Source organism: Lutra lutra, chromosome 5 (genome assembly GCF_902655055.1).
Source record: "Lutra lutra chromosome 5, mLutLut1.2, whole genome shotgun sequence".
Classification (NCBI taxonomy): Eukaryota; Metazoa; Chordata; class Mammalia; order Carnivora; family Mustelidae; genus Lutra; species Lutra lutra.
This window is the reverse complement of record NC_062282.1, coordinates 12,903,331-12,927,512: the sequence shown is the minus strand read 5'-3', so window position 1 is coordinate 12,927,512 and position 24,182 is coordinate 12,903,331. Positions and strand designations below refer to the sequence as shown.

Below are 24,182 nucleotides of genomic sequence, written 5' to 3'. Positions count from 1 at the left end.
CTGATTGATAGCACAGATAGAGACCATTTTTCTCACCATGGAAACTTTGGTTGGACAGGATGTCTTTAGAATCCAAGCTCCATGGGGGCATGGAATTTTGTCTGGTTCACCTTCAGTGCCTAACACACTAAGATCCCTAAGTGGGCCTTCAAAAAATATTTCTTGATTTGAATCGAAATGCCATTTTGGTCTTCCTTCATTAGATGATGGGCATCTGGAGGGCAGGACTTGCGGTTACCCCTTGTTATGTTTCCGACAGCTACGGATGGAAGACCATCAATCAACGATCACTGGGTGCAATGTTCAGGACACTTTAGACTTCCCAGCCTCTGAGGACTCCTTGTGTAGAGGGACTACATGCATGTAGGACACTGGGCACAGATGGAGACCCTCTCTCATGACTCTAGTCTTTCTGTGTGGTCAGACATGGAGAGGACCCAGGGGTTGCTGCCTTTTACTCTTTTGGAGAAGCACTGCTCAAGTCAGCTATGGAAATTAGTCCTCCTGGTGTCACTGAGCTTGTGCAAACTCTCATTTGAACAAATTATATCCAACAGCCTCCCTCTTCCTGTGCATTACCCTACACTCCCAGATGTGGCACCTAAAAAAAAAAAAAATAATAAAGGCACTGCATTCTGGAATAGCAGCAGCATAAGGCCCATATCCCCAAATGTTTCTTTGACAGCTTTTGACTCTTTCACGTCTTGAGCCCTTTAATTGTGCCTTACCATAATCAGATCTAACTGTTCCATCCAAAAGAAAACACGAAGAGGCAGAACATACAAAAATTTAGTTGTGTTCTTTGGAAATTGTTTCCCTAGAATGCTGGCTACTTCTGATTATCAATGGTCTTCATCCAGCTATATTTTTCCAGGGGAAAAAAAAATCTGTCTAGGGAATTTTAGAATTAGTACAAAAGATACATTTCACTACTACCACATTGGAAAAAATATTGTGTTTGGCAAAGAGGAAACGTTTGAATGCCACCAGTAAATACCCTGTGTTCAGTCTCAGTAACCAGAACTGAGAAAGAAAATCAGGCCACGAAGTCCTGTCCGCATTCCAATTCAGATGGCTTCTTTATCCCCTTGACTTTCTCCTACAGCATTTCAATTTTATTAGCTGAGTCAAATGTCTTATTTGTCCTCATTCCAGCACCAGCAGAATATCTTGATTCTTTTATTCTTTTTAGTTGGACAGATTGGCAAGATTTAGAATGATTTTGATAAAAATGGAGGGCAGATGCAGCACTCAATATTTTTGACAGATGCACCTCTGTTGCTACTCTGTTCTGGGCCTTGAAGCTAATGTGTCTCATAAAGCTTAAATAAAATACTAAGCAAGTGAGAGTTTTAGGAACACCAGAAACTTTTATGGGATGGCATCAATGCTGGGTGCTCCTTGACCATATTATATATATGTGTACACGGATAGGCATCTAGCTACCTATCTGTTGGAGTTTTGTATGGAAACGATGATAATGTGTCCGAGAATCTTGGCCCCTTAACCATGGTTGTTGTCACATCTTCTAATACAGAAATCAAGCAATTCTTTCAAAAACAGAAAATCGGTGCCAGAGGCAGGGACTGTTCAACTCAAATCTACTGATGAATTAACTTGATCAGACCTGAGCGTGTCATAAAAAGTTAAAGGAAATCTTTTCCCTTTGTATCTGTAGAAGTGTGGGGACAGAGCGGGTCCGTGTTTCTGTGTCTGCTCTTTTTGTGTCTGTAGGGTAGGGCCTTTCTCTTATTAGAAGACCATATTAAAGGTCTGCTTGCATAGACTTCTGTGTCAAGAGAAATGCTGATGGAGACATTGAGACTTTATTTTAGAAAGCTCTTTGGAGACAACCCAAATGCTGGACCAAGGTAAATTCAGGGACATTTGGAAACTGTTAATACAGACTGGAGTGGTGGGGAGAGGTTTGCAAAAGGCTGGGAAAATGGTCTGCAAGTGGTTCTCCTCTTTATTCTGATTCTGCTAAGTCAGAAGGATGGTGGCTAAAAGTAGTTTTCTGGAGGATTAGGTGTTCAGATGTTCATAAATCCTACTGGAGTAAGCTGCTTGACACTAACGTGAAACAGACTTGAGTTATTCATATGCTAATGACACCTTGGAACACAATCAATGATATTTACAGCTTTTCTACCACAGGATCCATGACTGCTGCATCAATTACAACCCAAAACAAGTTTATATATAGTTACAGAAAGTAGGTGGGACCAGCAGGTATCCCCATGACAAGGCAACCCGAAATATAAAATTTCTAAGTATAATCCTTTCAACCAAAGCTGAAACATTTATAAAATGAAAGTTAATGTTTTAAAAACATTTGTGGGGCATCTGGGTGGATCAGTTGGTTGAATGTCCGACCCTTGGTTTCGGCTCAGGTCACGATCTTGGGGTCGTGAGATTGATCCTGGCATGGAACGCCATGCCTAGCATGGAGTCTACTTGAGATTCTCTCTCTCCCTCTTCCCTCTGCCACCCCCTCCACTAACTAACTAACTAACTAACTAACTAAAATCCTTTAAAAATTCGGTTATTCTTTATTTCTAGTCCCTTACTGTACATATAGGAGGAAATAGTTGATGATTAGAAATACAAACCCTACAAACCCCTCATCCCTGTGATACTCAGCCAGAAACAATGTTGTAAAGAACTTTGATACATTTCTCTAAGTGGCTTTTTGAAATTATTGAACTGCATCTGTTGGAGGATTTATCTGTAGCTTTGTGACTGTTTTCAGAAACTTGCTGATAGTCACTCGTCATTTATATGAGGGTCCCTGCATTCTAGAAGAAACAAAACTTACCATCCTAAGTGCTGCACCAGTAGGCTCATCCAGGCAAAGGAAGAAGTAACAGTGAGTGATGAGTGAACGTCTACAAATGGACCATGAAGTTTTTGGTTGGGCCAGAAAACCCTCCAAATTTGTTAAACTTATTGTGAATAGTTATGGAGTAATTACGTCTTTGCCTACAGTTTGGGACTCACCTGCCAGGAGTGGAGTGGACCTCTGCAGTCCCCCAGAGTGAGGCTCTTCATTTTTCCAGAATCATCTCCAAAAACGTTTGTGTCCCTGACAAATTACGTCACCTTTCAACAATGATATTTTCTGTTGGACACTGGGCTTTCCACACTTGGTCATGTCGCCAAGATGGTCTTTGAAATCACCATAGTGGGCACCTGGATGGCTCAGTTGGTTAAGCAACTGCCTTCGGCACAGGTCATGAACCTGGAGTTCCAGGATCAAGTCCCACAGTAGGCTTCCTGCTTAGCAGGAAGTCTGCTTCTCTCTCTGACCCTCTCCCCTCTCATGCTCTCTCTCTCTCTCACTCTGTCTCTCAAATAATTTTTTTCTTTAAAAGTGCCTTGAAATCACCATAGACCTCCCCCCAACCCCACCCCACAGAGATCCATCTCCTTCTGAAAATGGTGTACAACACAATAGCGGCCAAACCCAAGTTGTGTATGCAACTAAAACACAAAACAAAACAATAGAAATCCAAAACAACAAAAAACAAAAACAGGATAAAAAAACTACAGAACTCAAACCTGAATTTATGTTTCATCAGTTGCTACAGAAAACTTAACGGGCAGGGCTATACGGGAGAGAAGTACCTGAAATTCTCCTACTCGAAGTCAAGAAACAGTAAGCTTTAAAAAAGTTTTAAAATTTGCATTTGCTATCACCCTAAGAATTACCGAAGATTTCTTAGTTTCAGCCAAAAGAGACTTGCAGCCAAATTTCCCCAGGGTTGTTCTTGGATTTCAGCTAGCCCCAAGGATTTAACATCGGGCTCCCAAACCACGGAGAGGAACTTTGCTACGGAGCTGCTGATTATGATACTTTATATCGTTCAGAAGATCGGGTAAGAAAGGTCACTTTTCTCCCTGGCCAGAACAAGCTATTGGCTGTGAGAAATTAGGCATCAGAGCCATAAGGCCAACAAATGAGGGAAGTTAATAAAACAGAAACACTCAACACCTGAGCCTGTGCAGCTTTGTTTTTTATAAAGGCAAAAGGAGTCCTTACATAACCTGATCACTCTCAAGACTATTTTGCCACATGCATTTGGGATTAAGCACGTGTTTTAAAAGGAATGGAGGCTAAGGCTCTCTCATGTCAGTGTTTGCCTGTCCCATCGCTTTCCTATGTGCACTATTTTTAAAAGAAACATTACACACAGGAGCCCCAAGGCGATGGTACCAGTGAAACAATGCCAGCTTGGAAATCTGGCAGAGACTCTGGTTTTCATTAAGTGAGCAAGAGGTCATTCATTATTTACGTGGGTTTTTTTTTCCCTTCCCTCTCTCTTTTTTCTTTAAATCTACAGCCTTTTGGTCTCCAACCCTCAAGTGCATCCATAGCCATTATTCTTTGGATATTTTAAAATTATGAACATAGAGCCAACTGGAGTCTCCCCATCCAACGAGCTAATGGAAAGCCTTTGCGGCATAGACGCCATTCAGACAGATCAGCTCTCTCATAAGTCAGGGAACAATGAGAACAAGAGAAATGGTGTGCATTCTCTCTCTCTGGGTCTTCTACTAAGACAAGGATCTGTTTGGCAAAAGTGATCTCTTCAGTGGCTTTAGCAAGGGGCCAGGGAGCATGAAATCCCAGCTTTTGCCACAACTCTCCATGATTCTGGGGGCGGGGAGGGGTGGTGGAATTGCAAAATGAAGAGTTATACAGCTGAAATCCAAAGCATTTGCGTAGTTATCCTGTAAGCATGAAAAGTGTAAAATTAGACGCAGGTGATTCTTTCTACTTTATGTCTCCATTTCCAAAGGAAGGGCTTCAAGATAAAACGAGATGGCTGTTTATCAGTTTTGACAGTTTGTCCTTTTATCTACTTTCTGATTAATGAAAAAGACTGTGATAAGTTCATTTAAATTCTAAGTGTAAACACCCATAAAGAATACATTCATGATGTGAAACCTGGAATTTCCTTAAAAATGTTTATTTCTAGGGCGTGGCTGTGTTCGTTAGCAGCGGTAGAAGATCAGAGACAAAGGAAATGCCAGTGATGGGTTACTCTGTGTAGTTAGAAATCCTCTCCTGGATCTTCCACATGCCTGTCTGGAAATGGGCTTCACTTCAGAAGCCTTCCCAGACTTTGGAAGACATTTGGGGCTTGGAAAAACCACGAGGATTGCTGTCTCACTGCAGCAGAACAGAAATTAAAAGCCTTCCTGCCACCCTCACACTTTCTAAAGTCTTTCATCACTTAGTTTATGTGACTGTGGCAGATAATTTCACATTCCCAAGACTGGTAATATTTGAGGTTTTGAAGAACCCATCCTCAGTGAATCTACAAGTAAAAACCCATTTCTTGACAATTTTAACGGCTACTTAATAAATCTTACTTGGGCTGCCAGTGTTTTTGACATTACCAGCACAGGCTGGTTTGCCAAAGGGACATGGTAAATTGAGAAGCCTCAATTATTCCGGCCATTCCCATCATAACCATGAAACAGTTAGACTTGTTCTGAAGAACAGCCATGTTGGCTGAAGCTCCAAGGATATCAGAGCAAGGGCACTCCTGTCCGGTCTTTCTGTGCTAGATTCTGCAGAAATCATGACTGCAGGCTCGCAGGCCTATCATGAATGCTGTTTGGGGGGCCAGTCAAGCTGCTCTGTGGTTGCTCAGAGTTTATCCAAGAAATTACATCTCAGTGTTGTTTTGCAGAATATTCCCACTCTTGACATTGCATTGTATGTGTGCATGTGTGTGTGAAAGAGTGTGTAAATGTACACAGGAACTAATATGTAGGACGACATTAGAAAAGCACAGAACTTGCTATTTCCATATGACGGCCACAAGGCAATGACTAATTTAACCCATAATTAGTGTAATGTTATGATAATGTTAACCTACGGTAAAGAGAAATGACTTCGTTAACTCTCTATCCAATACTGTCTTCCTGTGTGGGCTCCATGTGTGCTGTTGGCATGTTCAAGTACACCATGGCTTGTGATGCTCCCTCTGTCTGAGTTCTAAAATGCAGCTCAAGGGTCTTCTCCTTTGACAGGAGTCCCTAAGTTTTATTCCTCTTTCCGTATGCTGATGAAAATTACTTCTTGGGCAAACTCGATCAGGGAAAGACTCTCAGTGTCCCCACAGTGTCTGGTACATGTTGCCTAACTGTATAATATTAGTTATATTTGTTGGATGAATAAATGAAAGGATGTTGCTTCTCGGGTTTTTCTAACTTCCTCCCCATCCTATAACTCATTCCATGATATAGTTACTTGATCTGACGTTCCACTTAGGGTAATGATATTTTCTTTTATCCCCCAGATCCTATCACAGTACCTGCTCAGTAAACCTTTGTGAAAGGGGTTGAAAGTTGCTGAGGACTGTCTGCTCCTTCAGAAGAAAATGATTGGCACTTCCTGGGCATCCTTTGTTCCTGAAAAATGACTGCAATTTCCAGTCTCCCTCATATGTTGATCATCATGGGCTGGGATAGAGTTCAGACATACTGATCTCATCAGTGCAAAACTCAGTAGCTCAGTGACTGGATTCTATATTCCACAATATAGAAATGACTAGATTTGGAAATATGTAAGTCAAGAGGTTATTTTTTGTTTGTTTGTTTGTTTGTTTTTTTAATGATCTTCAACGCCACCCTGGATACCTAGACGATGCTGGTTGCTAACAACTGAGCTACAGTTTAGAGCTTACATGTAGCTTCCTGGGTAGTCCAGGAGACCAGCCTCCTTGTTGCAAATATTTCCAGCAGATGACTCTGCTGGAGATGCCACAGTGATGCCAGTGACAGGCTGGGGTTGAGCTGCCTCCAGCTCCCAAATGGAGATGCTCTTCCATTTTATGTGGTTTTAGAGGATCTCGTGGCTTGAATGTGGGGGAAAAGGCTCTACAAAAATGGATCTGTTACTTTAGGAGATGATGGTGCACTCAGAGAAAAAGGGAGGAATAGTCACCTCCTAAGCACATTCCTGCATGGGGTGTCCCCAGTCTGAGTGTCTGTGAGAGTATTTCTTTGCCCAGGTGAACAGCTCTGCCCACCCAGAGGTCGTCTTCATGAACCACCTGAGTTGGTCTTTGGGCAACTGGAGCTGTGTTTGGGGGAGTCTTGGTGACAGCGTCAGCCTCTGCTGCAGACCGGTGAGGACAGGGGCGCCCCTTCTCCCTGCACCTCCCCTTCCTGCCACAATAAGGACCACTGCTGGTGAATGGATCAAAAAGAAACCATTTGACCAACAGCATGCGAAGGGGAAACCAACTTCATCTGACAGATTGTGTGTGTGTACATTTTCACTGCAGTGTTGACCAAGTCTCTGAACGTGCTCTCTCCCTCCCCTGCTGTCGATTCAGCATTTCTTCAGATTAACATCTTTCTTAACTAGTCATGATTGCGAGCTATTGAACAAATGCTCTACTTTTGGGGACTTCTCTGTGAAAACCGAGACGTGGGAAACAATTTTATTGTATTACTTTTCCTCCTAAAAAGGCCCAATCTGTTTGGTTTCATGTTGCATGCTCTTGGGTAGCAAATTTTTTTGAAGACTTTTCTAATTCTGAACAAATGTCAATTTAAGAAGTCATGAACCTCAAGGACAAATGCATTTTATTTCCTGCTAGCTTATTCCGGGATCCTGACGAGAATTGCATGGGGCTACCTCCAGTGAATGTTCCCAGGCCATTCACTGCCTATTGGTTAATGTGACAGTCATTAAGCAACTGACATAGGATGTGAAGAAGGTTGAGGACAAATACATTTAAAATCAATATCTCTTCAAACTTTTTTACTGGCTAAAGCGGAAGTGTGCCATTCATCTCTCAGTGCTTGCTTTCTGCCATATTGATTTCTCAGATCTAAAGGTTGGGGTGAGTAGAACTTTGGCACTTCTTTTTCTCCAATGGAATGATGATTTTTTTTTTTTCAGACCAAGTTGCCATATTGTCCTTCTAGGTTTTAATGCTCTAAGACCTTTTAAAAAATTGATAAATCCCATAGCATAATTTCAATGATTACTTCAGTGTTTGGACCCGTGCCGGGGGAAGTATTCAGGTCCATGGTTACTTATTCATAATTCTGAAATCTGGGGAACTCTGAAGAAATAGAAGCTTTTTTTCATTATGTTTGGCACAAATTAATTTGGCGACAAAACCTGACCTAAATGGATGCAAGGCTATTTATAGTCTGTAATAATCTTATATAGTATGACTATTAGTAACTATTGCTGCAGAAATCTAACGTGTTTGACCAAGGGTGCTGCCCTAGAATCTGCCAGGGATATTATAAACTAAACCCAGCTCACTTCCTCAAATTAAAAAAACAAAACAAAACAAAACAAAAAAAACCCTATGAATTCCAAAATACATGTGGCTCTAAGAGTTTTGGGTTAAAGAATTGAAGACCTGATCTAAACTGTGAAGGTAATGGTTTTTTTACTTGCCTGCTAATTTCCAGCCAAAGCCACAGAGCCAAGAGAAATGACAAAATCATGGATGCCACTTGAAAAGCACTAGAGCTGCAGTGACCCGACTTGCTCTCTACTTTAGCAGAAGATAAGTTTCTTGCTCACCCTTGGGTGTCCCCATCTGAACACCAGGCTCCTCCAGTGTATTAAATGAGACTTGACCCGATTACCAACATATTGCTTTATTTCTTGGTGGTAGTAAATTAAGGCTTTCTAGAGTCATACAGCACGCAGTGATTGAACATTAGAAATAAAAACAACAACAACAACAAGAAAACAATGAGCATTCAATTTTGCAGAGGCAGGAAGGAAGCAATGTTTTAAAATGGATAAATTTCCTAGTGAGACATTTTGCTTGGTCTCTAAAAATCTGCTGAGCTGTTTCCCCAGTGACCTTCACCATAGATTCATATCCCAAGGTGGGTGGGGTGGGTGGGGTGGGACAGAGTGGCTGAAGAAAGGGCTGGGGCAAAGGGAGAGACTATGAGAGACAGCCTGGGCTGGGCAATGAGTATGGAAATCAGCTTTGTCTCATGTGTGGAAGACAGTTTAGGCGATGTGGTCAGGTGGTGGTAATAAAGGTATTTGTAATGGGACACCCCTTCTCTGGTTCAGGGCACCATTTCGGATCTCTCTTCTCATTCCCAGAGTATGAAAATTTGCCACTTGAAGACCCCAGTGCTAATCCTTGTGACTCTCAACTCCTCGTGACTCTGAACTCCTTAAATGTTAGACATGGTCACAAGTCACAGAGCATGAGAACGCTACCTTCAACCTCTTTCATGGTTCTAAACACTGCGACTATCACAAGACACTCTCCCCAGCCAAGTAGTTCACCTCCCCCCATGGCACATAGTTGTGATTGCACACTAAGTTGTTGAAGATGTTGACTGGAGAGGAGATCTGTGCCATAGGATGCAGGAAAGAAACCTCCTGGGCGTACGCCACCTCACTCTATCTCCTCCTTCCCCACACAGGACAAACAAACGCAGGGAGCCTACAGTGGGAATGCAGTTGTCGAGTTGTGTGTGAACTTAATCTGCAACCAATTCCATCTACTTGGCTTGGAGATGCAAAGGTTCGGGTTTGGCTGCTGGACCCTTTGAGAAAGCAGTGGATGACTGAACAGTGATGAGGGAGAGGTGTGGCCAGAGAACAATGTGGGAAAGTCATGTGTTTATTAACAAAAGGCAACCCAATTTCATGAAAATGAGCAGTGGACTTTCTTCTGGCGACCCGATTTCACGCAAATGGATTCCCATCCAAACAGGGCCATTTAAAATGCATAGTTGGCAAGGATTTTAATGTTCTATTCCAAGGGCCTGGTTCGTGGGCCAGCGCCTCAGTGTGATCAGTGTGCTCCTTCTTCCATTTGCCTGGCATTTGTGAGTGAACGGTCTTTAAACACCTGAAAGTCTGCTGTGTGCTCTTTGACAGAGAACGTGCAGATAGCCACAGGAAGAGGCACTCGAGGTGGTGATCTGCGCCGTTAAACACTTAGGACTTAAGCCCAACAGGCTTCACGGGATGGAGTCTGTATGCACAGAGAAATAAATAGATGAGAAAAGTGGAAATGTGATCGGAATGACAAAGAACCAACACGTCTGCTTCTGCCAGCTGCGGGGCAGATGTGTCTGCTGCATGCCACATGTGCACTGAGACAGGAGGGAAAACCCTTGGAAGACATGTGTTCTCTTGGGCCTCCCTTGTTAATTAAAAATCGTGAGGGTCTATCTTCCTATGTGAAAACGCTCAGCAAGATCCCCTTGACTGGGGCTGTGGTGTGTGCTGTGCGCGGACAGTCCACGGCCTGCTAAGACGGTGTGGGATCGGGTAGCGCGGGAAGCGCTTGTCACAGGAACCATCCACCTAATGGGGCAGGAGTAGGTGCCCCAGAGACTCACCCATCAAAAGAAACGGGGTTGGGGTGACATTCAGATCGTTGTTGAAGGACATATGGGACATTCATGCTGGCACTTCCCAATCTCCTGAAAGCACCCGCAGAACCAACACTCTTGGAAGAGGTAGATGCCTCGTACGCTGTAGGTAAAGGCGCTGCTGCTTACTGACAATCTCTGTTCTCTCAATTCTAAAATGGGTCTGAAGCGGATCCTCGAGCTGGATGGCCTCTGAGTCAGTGTGGGAAGCCAAAGCCCAGAAAGGTCAAGTGACTTGCCCAAGGTCACACAGCTATGTCGTGGCAGAGCCGGGGGGTGAGAATCAGGTCTCCTCCTGCACAGTGCTGCTCGCCACAAGCGATTCTTTAGAAAATGGTTGGAAGCACTTTGTATGTACCCGGTGCTAGGACATTTATTTAACAAGAATTTGCCTGGGCGCGGGATTGATGAGTGCGGTTTAGGCCAATCGAGCAGTTTAAAGAGGAGGAGGTTTGGAGAGCATCATTAGCCTGAATGTGTGGTTGCTGTCGGCCAGGGAGGGGGTGGGGGGGGGGGGAGTGGGGACACGGTGTGTGCGGGCACAAGCCCGGGATGCCACCAGGAGCGGAGACAGAAAGAGGCGTTCTCAAACACACCGCCACCGGCTTTCTGAGGTACCTCTTTTGGGAGAAGAGAAACTGCCTACAGATGACCTGACCCCCAAAACCAGTTTACCGGCACAGCTCCCCCTTCCTTTCGGTGCCCCCTGATGCCCACGAGCTCTAAGGAAAAAGAAAGCCAGATCCTTAAGGACCTTCCAGAAAGCAAAGGGCTGTGAGGAGCCAGTGGGAGGCGGTGCTTACAGACGCCGCTTTTAGGAGACGCGCCGCTCCGTGCGCAAGCGGGGCGCCTGCGCAGTGCGGCGAGGGGGCGTGGCCCCTTCAGAAGAAGGCGGGGTTGGTGTGCTCGATGACGCAGCGCTTGCAGTGGCGCTTCACGAAGCGCAGGGCCTCCACGGACACCTCGCAGTCCTGCACGTTGAGCATCTGGAGGTCGAAGCAGTTGGCCGCCACGATCTGCAGGCCCTGGCCCGTGATGCTCTCGCAGGACTTGAGGCTGAGCCGCTTGAGGTTGAAGCAGTTCAGGGCCAGGCACTCGAGGCCCGTGTCGGAGACCAGCGGGCACTTGCCGATGTCCAGGGACTTGAGTTTGGTGCAGTTCTTGGCGAGGTACTCCACGCCGTGGTCCGTGATGCCCTCGCAGCCCCTCGCGTTGAGGTAGCGCAGCTTGCTGCAGTACTTGGCCACGTAGCGGATGCCCACGTCGGTGACCCGGCCGCAGTGGGCGATGCTGAGGTACCGCAGGCGCGCCTCCAGCTTGGCGATCTCCCGCAGGCCGAAGTCGCTGACGAAGCGGCAGTCGCTGACGCTCAGCTCCTTGATGGACGTGCAGTAGATCATCAGGTAGCGCAGGCCCTCGTCGGTGAGGCGCACGCAGCGGCGCAGGTACAGGTGGGTCAGCTGCGTGCAGTGCGCCGCGATCGTGTGCAGCCCTTCGTCCTCCAGCACGAAGCAGTCCGTCATGTCCAGGTAGCGGATGGAAATCTGTTTGCCATGCAAGGGGGACAGTTTAATGGAGGCCTCCCGGGTCAAGCTGATGCAGGTCACTTTGGAGCACCCTACACAGGGAGACAGAACACAGGCTCAGAGAACCTTCGAGAACTGGGTGTGTGTGCGCGCATGTGCCTCGCCTGGGGGTGCCATATGGATTCCTACAACACTCCCCACCCCCCAGACGCGGCCCCGATGTTACCCCTGCCCCTGTGGAGAATGCGAGCAAGAATGGGTTCTCCAGAGTCATCTGAGCCTTTATCTATTTTGGTGATCTGGGTTTAAGAGGCTCCCTGAGCTTTCGAATCAGAAACACCAAAGCTCCAATTCCACTTCCACCTCTAGTTGCTTGACCTGGGTCAAATCAATCCTTCTGAGTCCTTTGTCTTAAAACCTGGATCATAACGTTCCCTGCAAGGTCGCTGTGAAGAATAAAGGAGACCGTGCTTGTAACTATCTTGCCCTGGCCCAGAAGGTCCTGGAAGCTTGGTAAGGGCTGCTTCTCACCCGACAGTGGTCCAATAGCTCTGTGGGCAAAGTGGTAAGATGCTGGAGAAGGTCTGTCCATGACCTTGGTTTGGCCGAAACAGCATTTGGAAGTCATACCTGGCTCAGGTCTACTTCTTAGGGCCTCAGAGAGGAGGCTCAACTTTTCTGTCTCAAGCAACGAGCATGAGTAGCCGGGGTGTTGGTACTGTAGGGGTATCATGATGATGCAACGAAATAATGGGTGCAGAGGTACTCGGAAAACTCCAGGGGAAAGACATGTAATTATTAATCTAACCACTGGCCTCCTGGAGACTCAATTCAACTCTTTTTGGTCAAGGAACAACTGTGTCACCTGGATTGCTCCAACCCCTCACCCAGTCTCCTTGTCCTGCCTCAGAGCCGCTGGAGAGATTCTGGAAAACAGAACTCTAATCATGTCACTTTGCCCAAAGCCTTTGGATGCCACCCCCTAAAGCCTAAGGGTGCCCTGAGGACCTGCACCCCTGTTCTCTTTGACTTCATCTCTTACCCCCCTCCTCTGAACCAACTGGCCTCCTTGCTGGTTCCCAGACAGCTCAACTGCCTTCCTGCCTCAATGTCTGTGCACTGGCTGGGGCTTCCCCAAGTAGCCCCGTGGGTCATCCCCACCATCTGAGGTCTCTGAGCACATGCCAGCTAGCTGGACAGTTCTTCCGAATCACCCTGTATGAACTGGTGTCCCCTGCTTGACTCCCATTTCTTTTCAGCACTCTTTATCACTTTGTGACAGGATACATTTATTTGTTCATTTATGTATTTGCTGTCCTCACTCTAGAGGGTAAGCTCCTGAAGAAAGGGACTCTGGGCCATTCACGGCTGTATCCCTCATCCCTGGTTCTTAGCTGGTGCTCACGAAGCATCTGTTGAATGAACAAACTAGTGAATTATAGTGAATAGAGTCTTCTGTGGGAAGATCAGATAGGGTAATTCATTTTATTTACTTTTAAACAACGAACATTTATTTTTCACAGTTTGGAGGCTGACAAGTTCAAGATCAAGGTTGCTAGCCAATTCATTTCCTGGTTTCTGGCGAGAACCCTCTTGCAGACAGTGGCCTTCTTACTGATATTCCCACGTTGTGGAAAAGTGAGCAAGTTCTCTGGTCTCTGTGTTATAGAGGCACTAATCCCATCATAGGTGACCTCGTGACCTCACCTAAACCTAACGACTTCCCAAAGGCCCCACCTCCTAGTATCATCACACTGATGGCTAGGGTTCCAACATAGGGATTTTGGGGAGACACAAACATTCAGTCCATAACACTACCCTCCTCTTCCCACACATAGCCAGGCCTTTCCCCTGAGGCCAGTGCTCTCATACCAAAAATGTCTCCAGAAGATGGCAGTTAGGCATAAATCATGCCCAGCACATTGGGAGGCCCACCCCAGTCACATGGTGGGGTGAAGGGAGGATTTCCTCTCTTTATGTAAGTACCTGCAAAATATATATGATTTCACCTCCTGGCCCATAAAGCCTATATAAGCCTCTAGGAAATATTTGAGGACCTTGATCTAGGGCTAATTTTGCTCCACTCAGGAGAATTTAAATTCCAGCATTTAAATGTGTTCAGGACTTTGCCCATGGCTTATGTAAATTTATACTATTACACAGTTGTCTGTTTTATATTTCATTACAATGCCTTTTATTTGTATTGAATTATGAAGTTTATAGAATGCTTTTATAAACATTTCCTTACCTGATTTTTTTTTTTTAAGAGATTTTATTTACTTATTTGACAGAGAGAGAGAGATCACACGTAGGCAGAGAGGCAGGCAGAGAGAAGGGGGGAAGCAGGCTCCCCACTGAGCAGAGAGCCCGATGCGGGACTCGATCCCAGGACCCTGAGATCATAACCTGAGCCGAAGGCAGCGGCTTAACCCACTGAGCCACCCAGGCGTCCCCCTTACCTGATTTTTAATCCATTTTACTGATAAGGAAATTCATCCTTAGGAAGATTTGTGTTGTTGAGATCTAGAATCCCTTTAATACTCTATCCTTTTTCAAATGATTGGAAGATATCTTTAGCTATCTCTCTAAACACTGTTTCTAGCCACTCTTCCCCTACGAATGTGTGTATAAATGATATATACATTACATGTCATATATAATTATGTATGTAGCATATATATTTATATTATATATTGACATATTTATATTTATATGTTAAAATATGCTGTACATATTTTGTGTAGGAATAGTAAGTGAATTGAAATATACATTGAGATGGGTGTTTCATAGATATATATATTATAGATCTGTTTCATCCCACTACATAAACTGTATCTGTATTTTTCACTTTCTCTGTGCTCGTCCCAAATCCTTCTTGCAGTTCCAAGGCCAGGTGCTTCACCTCAGGCACCTCCGTGCCTGGCTTCGCAAGCAATATCCAGGGCTCCCAAGTGGCGACATAATAGTGCTAATGGGGACGGTCCTCCCACCTCCTGGCAGGCTGCCCAGGAAACGCCTGTGAACTTCAGGTCCTGGGAATAATGAGGTTCAAAAGCCAAGTGCTACCAAGTCAAAGATTTTCAGGAAAGAGAGAAGCATACAATCCAATGCTGGAGAACAAAGCTGTGACCCGTCAGAGGTTGTCCCCTCTGCTCCATCCAGTAGCCCTCGTGGTTTTGCAGAAGGTGGTTTGTACCCCTCACCTTTAGATCTGAAATCTTCCTTTGTTTGGAATTTCTTGTTTTTAGAGCAGCTATAATCCTGCTTATTCTGAATTTATATGTCCACAGTAGTGGCTTCCCATCTGCGATGCCTGTGAAGTCACCTTGTTTTTCAAGATCAGATGACAGCCTTTGTTCCTAAACTCTTAGTTTTGGTTTCTTCTTCTTATTTTTGTTAATATCTAGTAAAATCTGATGCCCTGCAGGAAGGACATTATATTCGATTCAGGGAAACACATGCCTCGTTTTTGAAACCAAGTCCCCAATTTAATGAAATACCGATTAAGTTCAGTTTTGGTAAAGATGCTATTTTGATCTGCTTGTATTATTTTAGATCAGTACTTTTAATTTAAGACTGAACCTTAATTTTTTTTTTTTAAGATTTATTTATTTATTTACTTGACAGGCAGAGATCACAAGTAGGCAGAGAGGCAGGCAGAGAGAGAGAGGAAGGGAAGCAGGCTCCCTGCTGAGCAGAGAGCCCAATATGGGGCTCGATCCCAGGACCCCGAGATCATGACCTGAGCCGAAGGCAGCGGCCCAACCCACTGAGCCACCCAGGCACCCAAGACTGAACCTTAATTCTTACAGATTTGTTATATTTGGATTGAAAAGAAAAGAAATTGGTCCGTGGCTCAATAGGTAGCATCTGTGGTTAGCTCATGCATGCATACATTACAGAGATGCAGAGAACCTTAGAAATCATCCCATTAAACCTTCATTTTTTAAAGATGAGGCATCTCAGACTCAGTGAGATTATGAGACTTGGATAGCCAGACTAGGGAAAGTTTTCTGTTCCAAGGCTTCCATTGGATCAGATCAGTCCAAGGAGAGGAGGTAAGAAATGACTAGGATAGAGCATGCATTGATGAATGGCATGAGAGACTTACTATAGCTGTGCCAGCATGAAGTGAACATTTAGATATTGAAGAATCAAGAGTCTTGGAAGTACCTATATGAGGATTCTTGAAAGAGAGAAGCAATTTGGTTACCTATATGGAGATGAGGCAGTAAGGTGATAGCACAGGCAAATATGAGACCCGAGAAAGCAAGGGGGCAGTGGGGTTGTGAGGAGTGGTCAAAGGGTGGAATGCAGAGTATCTGAAAGCCTTTAATGGGAACTGAGATAGGAATGGTCCACTGGGGATACAGATTACAGGACCTACCCAATACTCAACAGGATATGGATACTACTCAATGGGAAAGGAGCAATCTGGGTTGAACTTATCTGTGGAGTTTCTTCAGTTAATTCCGGATTTGGTTCTGCTTTCATAAAAGTGTCCTTCGTTACCACCTCCTCTCATGATTGGAGGACTCCAGCTGTCCGGTTTTAAGAGGACCCTCTGAGGCAACTTCATTTGCGATAATTACAATATATGATACTTTGAAAACTGGCCGGCTTTACGGTGTTTCATTGATGTTTCAAGGTATTATTAATTGTGATAGTTAATTTTATGTCAACTTGAGTCGATGACGAGGTGCCAGGACCTTTGGCTAAAACATTTCTGGGGGTACCTCTAAGACTGTTTCTGGGTCAGATTAACATCTGAATCAGTGGACCCAGTAATGCAGACTGCCCTCCCCAATGTGGATGGGCATCATGGATCAGATGGGGGCCTGACTAGATCCAAAGGGGGAAGGAATGGAGAATTCTTTCTCTGCTTGATTGTTTGAACTGATGCATTGGTCTTCCCTTGCCTTCGAACTTGAGACTTTATACCACCAGCAACCCTGGTCCTCAGGGTTTTGGACTTGGACTGAACTCTACTGCCAGCTTTTCCTAGGTTTCCAGCTTGCAGAGAGCAAATAAATATCTGCACTCATGCGCGGGCGCGCGCGGGCGCGGGCGCGCGCGCGGGCGCGCGCGCGCACACACACACACACACACACTATTGATGTTTCTTTGAAGAACCTGGACTAAATATTAATAAAAGGTAATATGTGATAATGACAAAAGCCTACAGCTAGTTATAGTAAGTTTCAAGGACTTGAAAAGACAGCTTTCATGGTGAGTGTACTAGGGGCACGAGAGGCAGTCTTACATCCTCTGAGGGAATTAAGCTGTAGACCAGCGATGAATCTTCTAAAGTCCAGTTTCCTGCCAGTGAGAAGGCCAGCTTGAAAACCAAGGGGAACAAGGCAGAGGTGAAATCGTCTCTGGCAGCCCTCTGGCTTCTCTCGGTATCAGCCTCAGGTTTCCAGATTCCCTCAGAACTGGAGCACACTGTTTGGAACCCCCCCGGAATCCTGTGTTCTTATGAGTTAGCGATTCCCTTGGGTACACTGTGTCTACACCCATCACAGCGGGTCACTGAGAGGCGTGTGAGAAAAGCACACATCTATCAGGCTCTGCAGATGAAGGGGATATAGAGGAAGGGCATCAGGCTTACAGAATGGTCAGCCAAAGGGGCCTGGCCCCATCCACTCACTCGGGCTAGAAGCCCAGGAATTTCCATTCCCCAAGTAGTTTCTACATTTCTGAATTTCAAAAGGTCTCCGGTGGAAAAGGGCACCGTACTTGCAGCCTGTCCTAAGGGTGCTCAGGGAGTTCCCTTAACAAAGACGGGGACTCCAAGAACAAGTCATTCTCTAACCTGATTTTTGAAAAGACAAGGAAATAAGGTGTCTAGAGAATAGGCCCACAATGTACAGAATCTTAGAATGTTAACGAAGCCAATTCCTTGCCTTTTTTTTTTCTTTTTTTGACTGAAGAGGAAACACATCTAGAGAAAGCCATGAACTGTCCCAAATCACAAAGTTTTGAAACCAGTCTTCACCACATCACAATGCTTTCTGTTTCCAGAATTCCTTGGAGGAAAAAAATGTAAGAAAACCTCTTTGTTTTCTGCCTCTTTATGCCAGCGGCTGCTCAGGACGAACTGAATGTATGGTTACTATGGTTTTGTCCTGAAGCCAGCAGAAGTGAGGCGGGGGTGGAGGGCACGGACGGGGGGTGGTGGGGTGCGGGTAGAGTTGCTTTCCAGCAAGGGAAAGAATCTGCGAAAAATAATTGACTGTCATCTGAAATATTTTCAGATGTTGGCTTTTGACGGAGAGAGCAGGCCCAGAGAGCGGACTTTGACGGAGGGTATCATGTACCTCCGATGCCTGTAAATCCCCGATTCTGTTTATTCGCCTGTCACGGTGGTTTGTACTTCTGGACCCCTCCCCAACCATCCCTGAGGTTGTGGCTCCTGCTGTTCGTTTCTTTAACTCCCCGATGCATCTCACACATTTCAGCCTCTCCTGTGTTGGTCTGTCTTTGGACTGGGCAGTGGGTGAGATAAAGAAAGGCTGTTAATCCGGCTGGACCCATGTCTGGCGCCAAAGTGTGAGTCTGGGTTTTAATTCTTCCTGCCTGAGAGAGGTTTTCAAGCGAAGCAACCATGCTGGGATTTCCTTCAATTTTAAAAAGATCTAAAGGCTCCACTTGATGGGCCTTGTGCTTGCACTATGTAACTGAGAATTTTGCTTAAAAAAAAAAAAAAAATCCCAAATCAACCCAAGGGTGAAGAGAATAGAGTGGGGGCAAAACATAAGGAGACCCATGGCCATGATGGCTTTTCCCCAGTGTCTGCAAAATGGCAGGCAATCGTGAGCACGGCCCAAAGCACGGACTCAGCTTAGACACAGCTTTTGGGCTCTCTGAAATAATAACCAGTGGACATAAAGGGCGGCATCTAAACGGCCTGTGTTTGGGTTAGATATCTGGTTCCTATTCTATAGGTTGCTTTGAAATTCAGGGACAGCTATGGGGAGGAAGGATGGGTTTAAAAGTCATGTTACCTTAACAGCCAGACGAAAAGATGACTCTAGCGCCTTTAAGGAGTTGGCATTATGTGATGAAAAGGATACCTCTGGCTTCTGGGGTCGTGATTACATAGACGGTCTTTCTGGAAGAGTCCCCGTCCTTACTGCCCAACCCTGCATCTCTAATGGCTACCAGGGAGGGGACCTTCTCCAGGTGGCAATGTCCTCCTCTGCTTTGGGAGGGTGCCCTGGAAGGCCTCGAGGGCGGGGAGGTCGGCTGCCATTTACCTGACACGTCCAGGTGCTCCAGGTTGGGGCAGAGGGACACCACGTCGAAGACCGCCTCGTTGGAGATATTGTAACAGCCCGAGACCTCCAGTCGCCTCAGTTCGGGGCAGCACTGGGCAATGGTGTAAAGCCCTCGGTCCGTGAGCCGCCTGCAGCCACTGACAGTTACGGTTTCCAGCATGAGACAGACGTTGGGTGTGTCCTGACAGAGCCTGCGGGTCAGCACCTTGAGGGCGCGGTCCACGTTGATGGTCTCGCCCGTCAGGCGGATAGTCCTCCAGAGCCGCGGGTCCCAGGCCAGGTTGTACCAGCGGCGGCACACGCGGGCGCAGCGGCACAGCTGGTTGGTGGGCAGGAAGGAGAAGATCTGCACCATGCACTGGTCCGGGAGGCGCTCGATGCTGGCCTGCTCCTTCTGCGGTCTGGAGGCCAGCCGGATGAGCGGGTGGGTGAGGCGGGTCGGGGGCGGGGAGTGGACCATGGCCACCGTCTCCCCGGTGATGGAGGACGAGGACGTGGACGAGCCCCTTCCATTCTGAAATCCGGGCAGGTTCGGGGGACATATCAGGGCTGGGCTGGGCGTGCTCAGTGTGCGCATGCTCAGGTCGGAGTCTGGCAAAGGACAGAGAGCAAAGGGTTAAAAGGATAGCCCTTAGCGGAGCCCAGGGAAGGAGGCAAACCAGTGACACTCCGGCCACTGAAATCGGTCCTGGGCAGACCCGCTGCCGAATCCATCACCGGAAGCAGGAGCATTTGCACATTTTACCCATTCCAGAAACAGTCCTCTATCTGCGGGGTGGGGGGCAACCTTCTCTGTGGAGGGCCAGATATGGAATGTTTGAGGCACTGCAGGCCACACGGGCCCTGTCTCCGTTGCCATTAATCCACCCTGCCATCATAGTGCAAAAGCTGCCATAGACAATACGTAAACAAACAGGGGTGGCTGTTTCCATAAAACTTGTTTTATAAAAACAGATCAGCTGGAGTTGACCTGTGGGCCATAGCCGGCTGACTCCTGATCTCCATGAACTGTGGTCATCTAAAGGGCACAACTTCAGAGTTTCATTATCTCTATTCCAGGAAGAAATCTCACGTGTTGTGAACACAAACTCTTTCCCTTTTCTAATTACATTTTGGGTTGGCAGGTGATTCCGTTGCATTTACCAATGAAGGGATGAGTTTCAGAACAGAGGAAGACTGGCTGATGGACAGAGAGAGCATTTGCTGTCTTTGCCCTGGCCTGCCCCCTAGTGTCCAGTCCCTCATCTTTTGATAACCATACCCCAAACCCTGCAGTCTGGGGTCTGGGGAGTCACCCCACTTCAGCCATTCAGGTGGTGTTTCCAGGTCTTGACTATCTGTGGCAATATTTGTTTTTTCTCTTTCTTAACTCTGCCCTTTGCATTTGAATGACATGACTCCTATACTATTCCTTGAAACCGGAAAGACAACCACTTAATAAGGATACAGGTGGTTTTTAAGTTTTTGAAGGATTAAGAGTTCTTTAGAATACCACTTTAAGAAGTCTGCTCATTACGTACCCCCATCTTAATATCTTATGAAATAATTTATTTTCTATATAAATACATTTTTCGTGTACTTTGCATACATAGATGGATTATCTACTTAAGATGATATTTAGTCTCTCTCTCTAAATATGTTTATATTTTACACACACACACACACACACACACACACACACACAGTGGGAGAGAGAATTTATCTCCAAAACACAAGTTTCTTAATCTGGGAAGAAAGAAATAAGTGAGCGGGGCTGGATGTTTTCTAACTAATTTCCAGCTCTAATTACAGCTCTAAATACTTAAACAAAAATTCTATCCTTGTGTGCTTTTCCACATCTCATAGTTAGGAATTTTCAAACACACATTTTTTTTTTTCTTTCCCAAAGAACTTCCAGTAATAGCAGACAACACAACTTCTGACACTGGGGCTCCACTGAGTGTCTATTTGTAGTTTTCCGACTGGTATACTTGTTCTACTGGTACAGTGTTTTCTTTCGGTTTGCTTCTTTAAAGCCTAACACGGAAAATGTCCTACATGTCAGTGACTTTGCTCATGAATCATCTCTGAATTAGTTTTCCTCCCTCCCCTCCCCTTGTCTGCCTCTTGAAATACAAACACCAAGTGCAAATGCCACGTCCTCTAAGAATATTTTCTTAATGTTTTTGAGATACAATCAGTCCCTTCTCTATTGAAATCGCCATCCTTTGTTATTACGCAGTGGTGAATTGATCTCTCCCTAATGTGCTTGACCGTATTATTTCTCTCAATTTTGCAGCACTCCCTATATCCACGTATCTTTGTCTGGTGACTCCAGGGTTCCTCCGAGGGACAGTGGATTTGTTTTGTCTTGTGATGTTGGGCTTGGCCACGGGACTTGCTTTGGCCAGTGAGTATTAGGACATTTGATGTGCCCAGTGAGAAGAATGTGTCTGGCTAGTACTCTGATCATTAGGCGGTGAGAGGCCCATGGAGAATACAGAACTGGCTGAAACCTGCAGCTTTGAGCCAAGCTCAGCCAAGTCCAGCGGAGGTCCCTGACACCCAGGGGAACCACAGATGTGTGAGCTAGAACACTGAGCTCGGGGTGATTTGTTACACAGCATTACCGTGGTAACAGATGACAAATAGGCTTTCATTACACTAAAGACTCCTTTGAGACAAGGATTAGAGCCTTATCGTATTTACGTTCTGGCAGCACCTGACACAGTTTATCATAAACAGTAGGTGCATATGAATTTCTTGCATTGAGAAGAAATACTTATAATGTTTAAAAAAACAATCATTTCTAGCTTGGCATGTACTTCTCTATCCCAGGTGGTATACAGACTGTGTTTTAAATCATTCATAAGAAAAGAAACGTGTCCATCTCTCTCTTGTCATCAGCTAAAAAATATAGTAAATCTTTAAGGAAAACACTACGGGATTTCCAAACTGCTATTCGAGCTACCGTGGTACTAACCTTCATTATGATGTGAACTTTGAGCATTGCCTCCGAAGTTAGCATTTTTCTTAGGCAGGAGAACAGCTTATTTAGGGCCAGAAGGGGAGAGCAATCTCAGGCTTTCAGCTCTGACATTTTCCTGGCTGTGAGCGTTCTGAAATCTCTCTCCTGCCCGCCTGCGTTCTTCATCTTGAAAGAGAAGACACTTCACAGTGCTCGGCAGAGACCTGCACTTCTTGAGTTAACGCCCCTGGGGGATGAACACGCTTGTGGTAGGGAATGGAGGATTCCTAAACTTCCATGTATAACCGATTCACTTTTCTTCGCTCTTTCATGCTCCCTGCACTGAGGGAGAGAATGGGGACGCATCCAGATTGACCAGAACTGCTGTGCTGTGAGTAACACATTCCGGTTTTTCTTTGCCAATAATCATACCCGAGCGGTAACGGAATTCACGCTCAGAAGGAGATGGCAGCCTCGCACATCTGGGAGGAACATTCTGTCCTGGAGAGGGTTCAGGAGCAAGTAATTGCTCTCTTTCCTGCCTTTTCTAGAGCTTAGCAGCGGAATTCTCAGGATTAATTCATGATCTCGAGGCCACTGCTCACCCACGTGGGGAGACAGCAGGAGAGCCTGTGGATTTCTACCAGGAAAGCTGGATGTCTCTTTCGCCGGAAGGTACTCTAGGGTTCTCAGGATCCTTCCTAGTTATTCAGGGACTCAGACTTTTTGAAAGGGTATGATTTGTCATGATTGAAAAATAGCACCTGACGATTAAATTAATAATAAAGAGCAATGAGTAATGCAATGGGCTAAATGTTTGTACCCTTCTCAAGTTCATGTAGAAATCCTAACCCTCGAGATGATAGTATGAGAAGGTGGGCCCTTTGGAAGGTGATTAGGTCATGAGAGTAGAACCCTTACAAGTGGGATCCCTGCCCTTATAAGACTCTCCAGAGAGCTTTTGGATGCAGTAGTATTTACAATTATTTTATCTTCTTGTTAGATCATCTCCTTTATTATTATAGTGTCCTTCTTTGTCTCTTGTTACAATCTTGTTTTAAAGTCTGTTTTGTTTGATATAAGTATTGCTTCTTTTCACATCTGTTTGCATGATAAATATTTCCCCATCCACTCACTTTCAGTCTGCATGTGTCTTTAGGTGTGAAATGAGTATCTTGCAGGCAGAGCGTATAGATGGTGGTTGTGGTTGTTGTTTTTAATCCATTTGGACACCCTATGTCTTTTGTTTGGAATGTTTAGTCCATTTTCATTCAAAGTAATTATTAATAGATAAGTATTCATTGCCATTTGGTACTTGTTTGTGGTTGTTTTTGTAGTTCTTCTCTGATTCTTTCTTCTCTTGCTGTTTTTTGTGGCTTGCTGGCTTTCTTTGGTGAGCTACTTGGATTCCTTTCTCTTTATTTTTTGCATATCTATTATTGGTTTTGATTTGTGATTATCATGAGTTTTGTATATAACATCTTCTACCTACAGCAGTTTATATTAAGTTGATGGTCACTTAAATTTGAACCCATTCTTTACTGCCCCCCCCACCATTTTAGGTGTAATGGTGTCATATTTTACATCCTTTTATTCTGTGTATCTCTTGGCTGATTTTTACAGATATACTTATTTTTACTGATTTTGTGAGTTTCTTGCTTTTCTTACCCTTAGTTATGGCCTTTCCTTTTCACTCAGAAGGTCTCCTTTAGCCTTTCTTGTAGGGCTGGTTTAATGATCATGAACTCCTTTAGCTTTTGTTTGTCTGAGAAACTCTCTCTCCTTCTCTTCTGAATGATAGCTTTGCTGGATAGAGTACTCTTGCCTGCAGATTTTTTCCTGTTAGCACTTTGAATATATCATGCAACTCCTTTCTGGCCTGCAAAGTTTCTGCTGAAAAATCTGCTCATAGCCTTACAGGTTTTTCCTTGTTTGTAACTGTTTTCTTTTTGCTTGCTGCTTTTAAAATTCTCTCCCTGTCACTACTGTTTGCCATTTTAATTATATGTGTCTTGGGATGGACCTTCT

General features: G+C 45.2%; 1 protein-coding gene across 2 annotated transcripts in view; it reads right to left on the bottom strand.

Moving 5' to 3' along the window:
• Positions 1-8,630: 8,630 nt before the first annotated feature.
• Positions 8,631-24,182, bottom strand: part of FBXL7 (F-box and leucine rich repeat protein 7) — a 375,455-nt gene continuing 359,903 nt past the window's right edge. For both annotated transcript variants that reach the window (XM_047730618.1, XM_047730619.1), the window contains 2 exons: positions 19,187-19,798; positions 8,631-12,019 (listed from right to left, as the gene is read on the bottom strand). In XM_047730618.1, the coding sequence (XP_047586574.1) occupies positions 11,283-12,019; positions 19,187-19,798 (1,349 nt within the window). In that variant the 3' untranslated portion in view covers positions 8,631-11,282. The remainder of the gene's footprint in view (positions 12,020-19,186; positions 19,799-24,182) is intronic.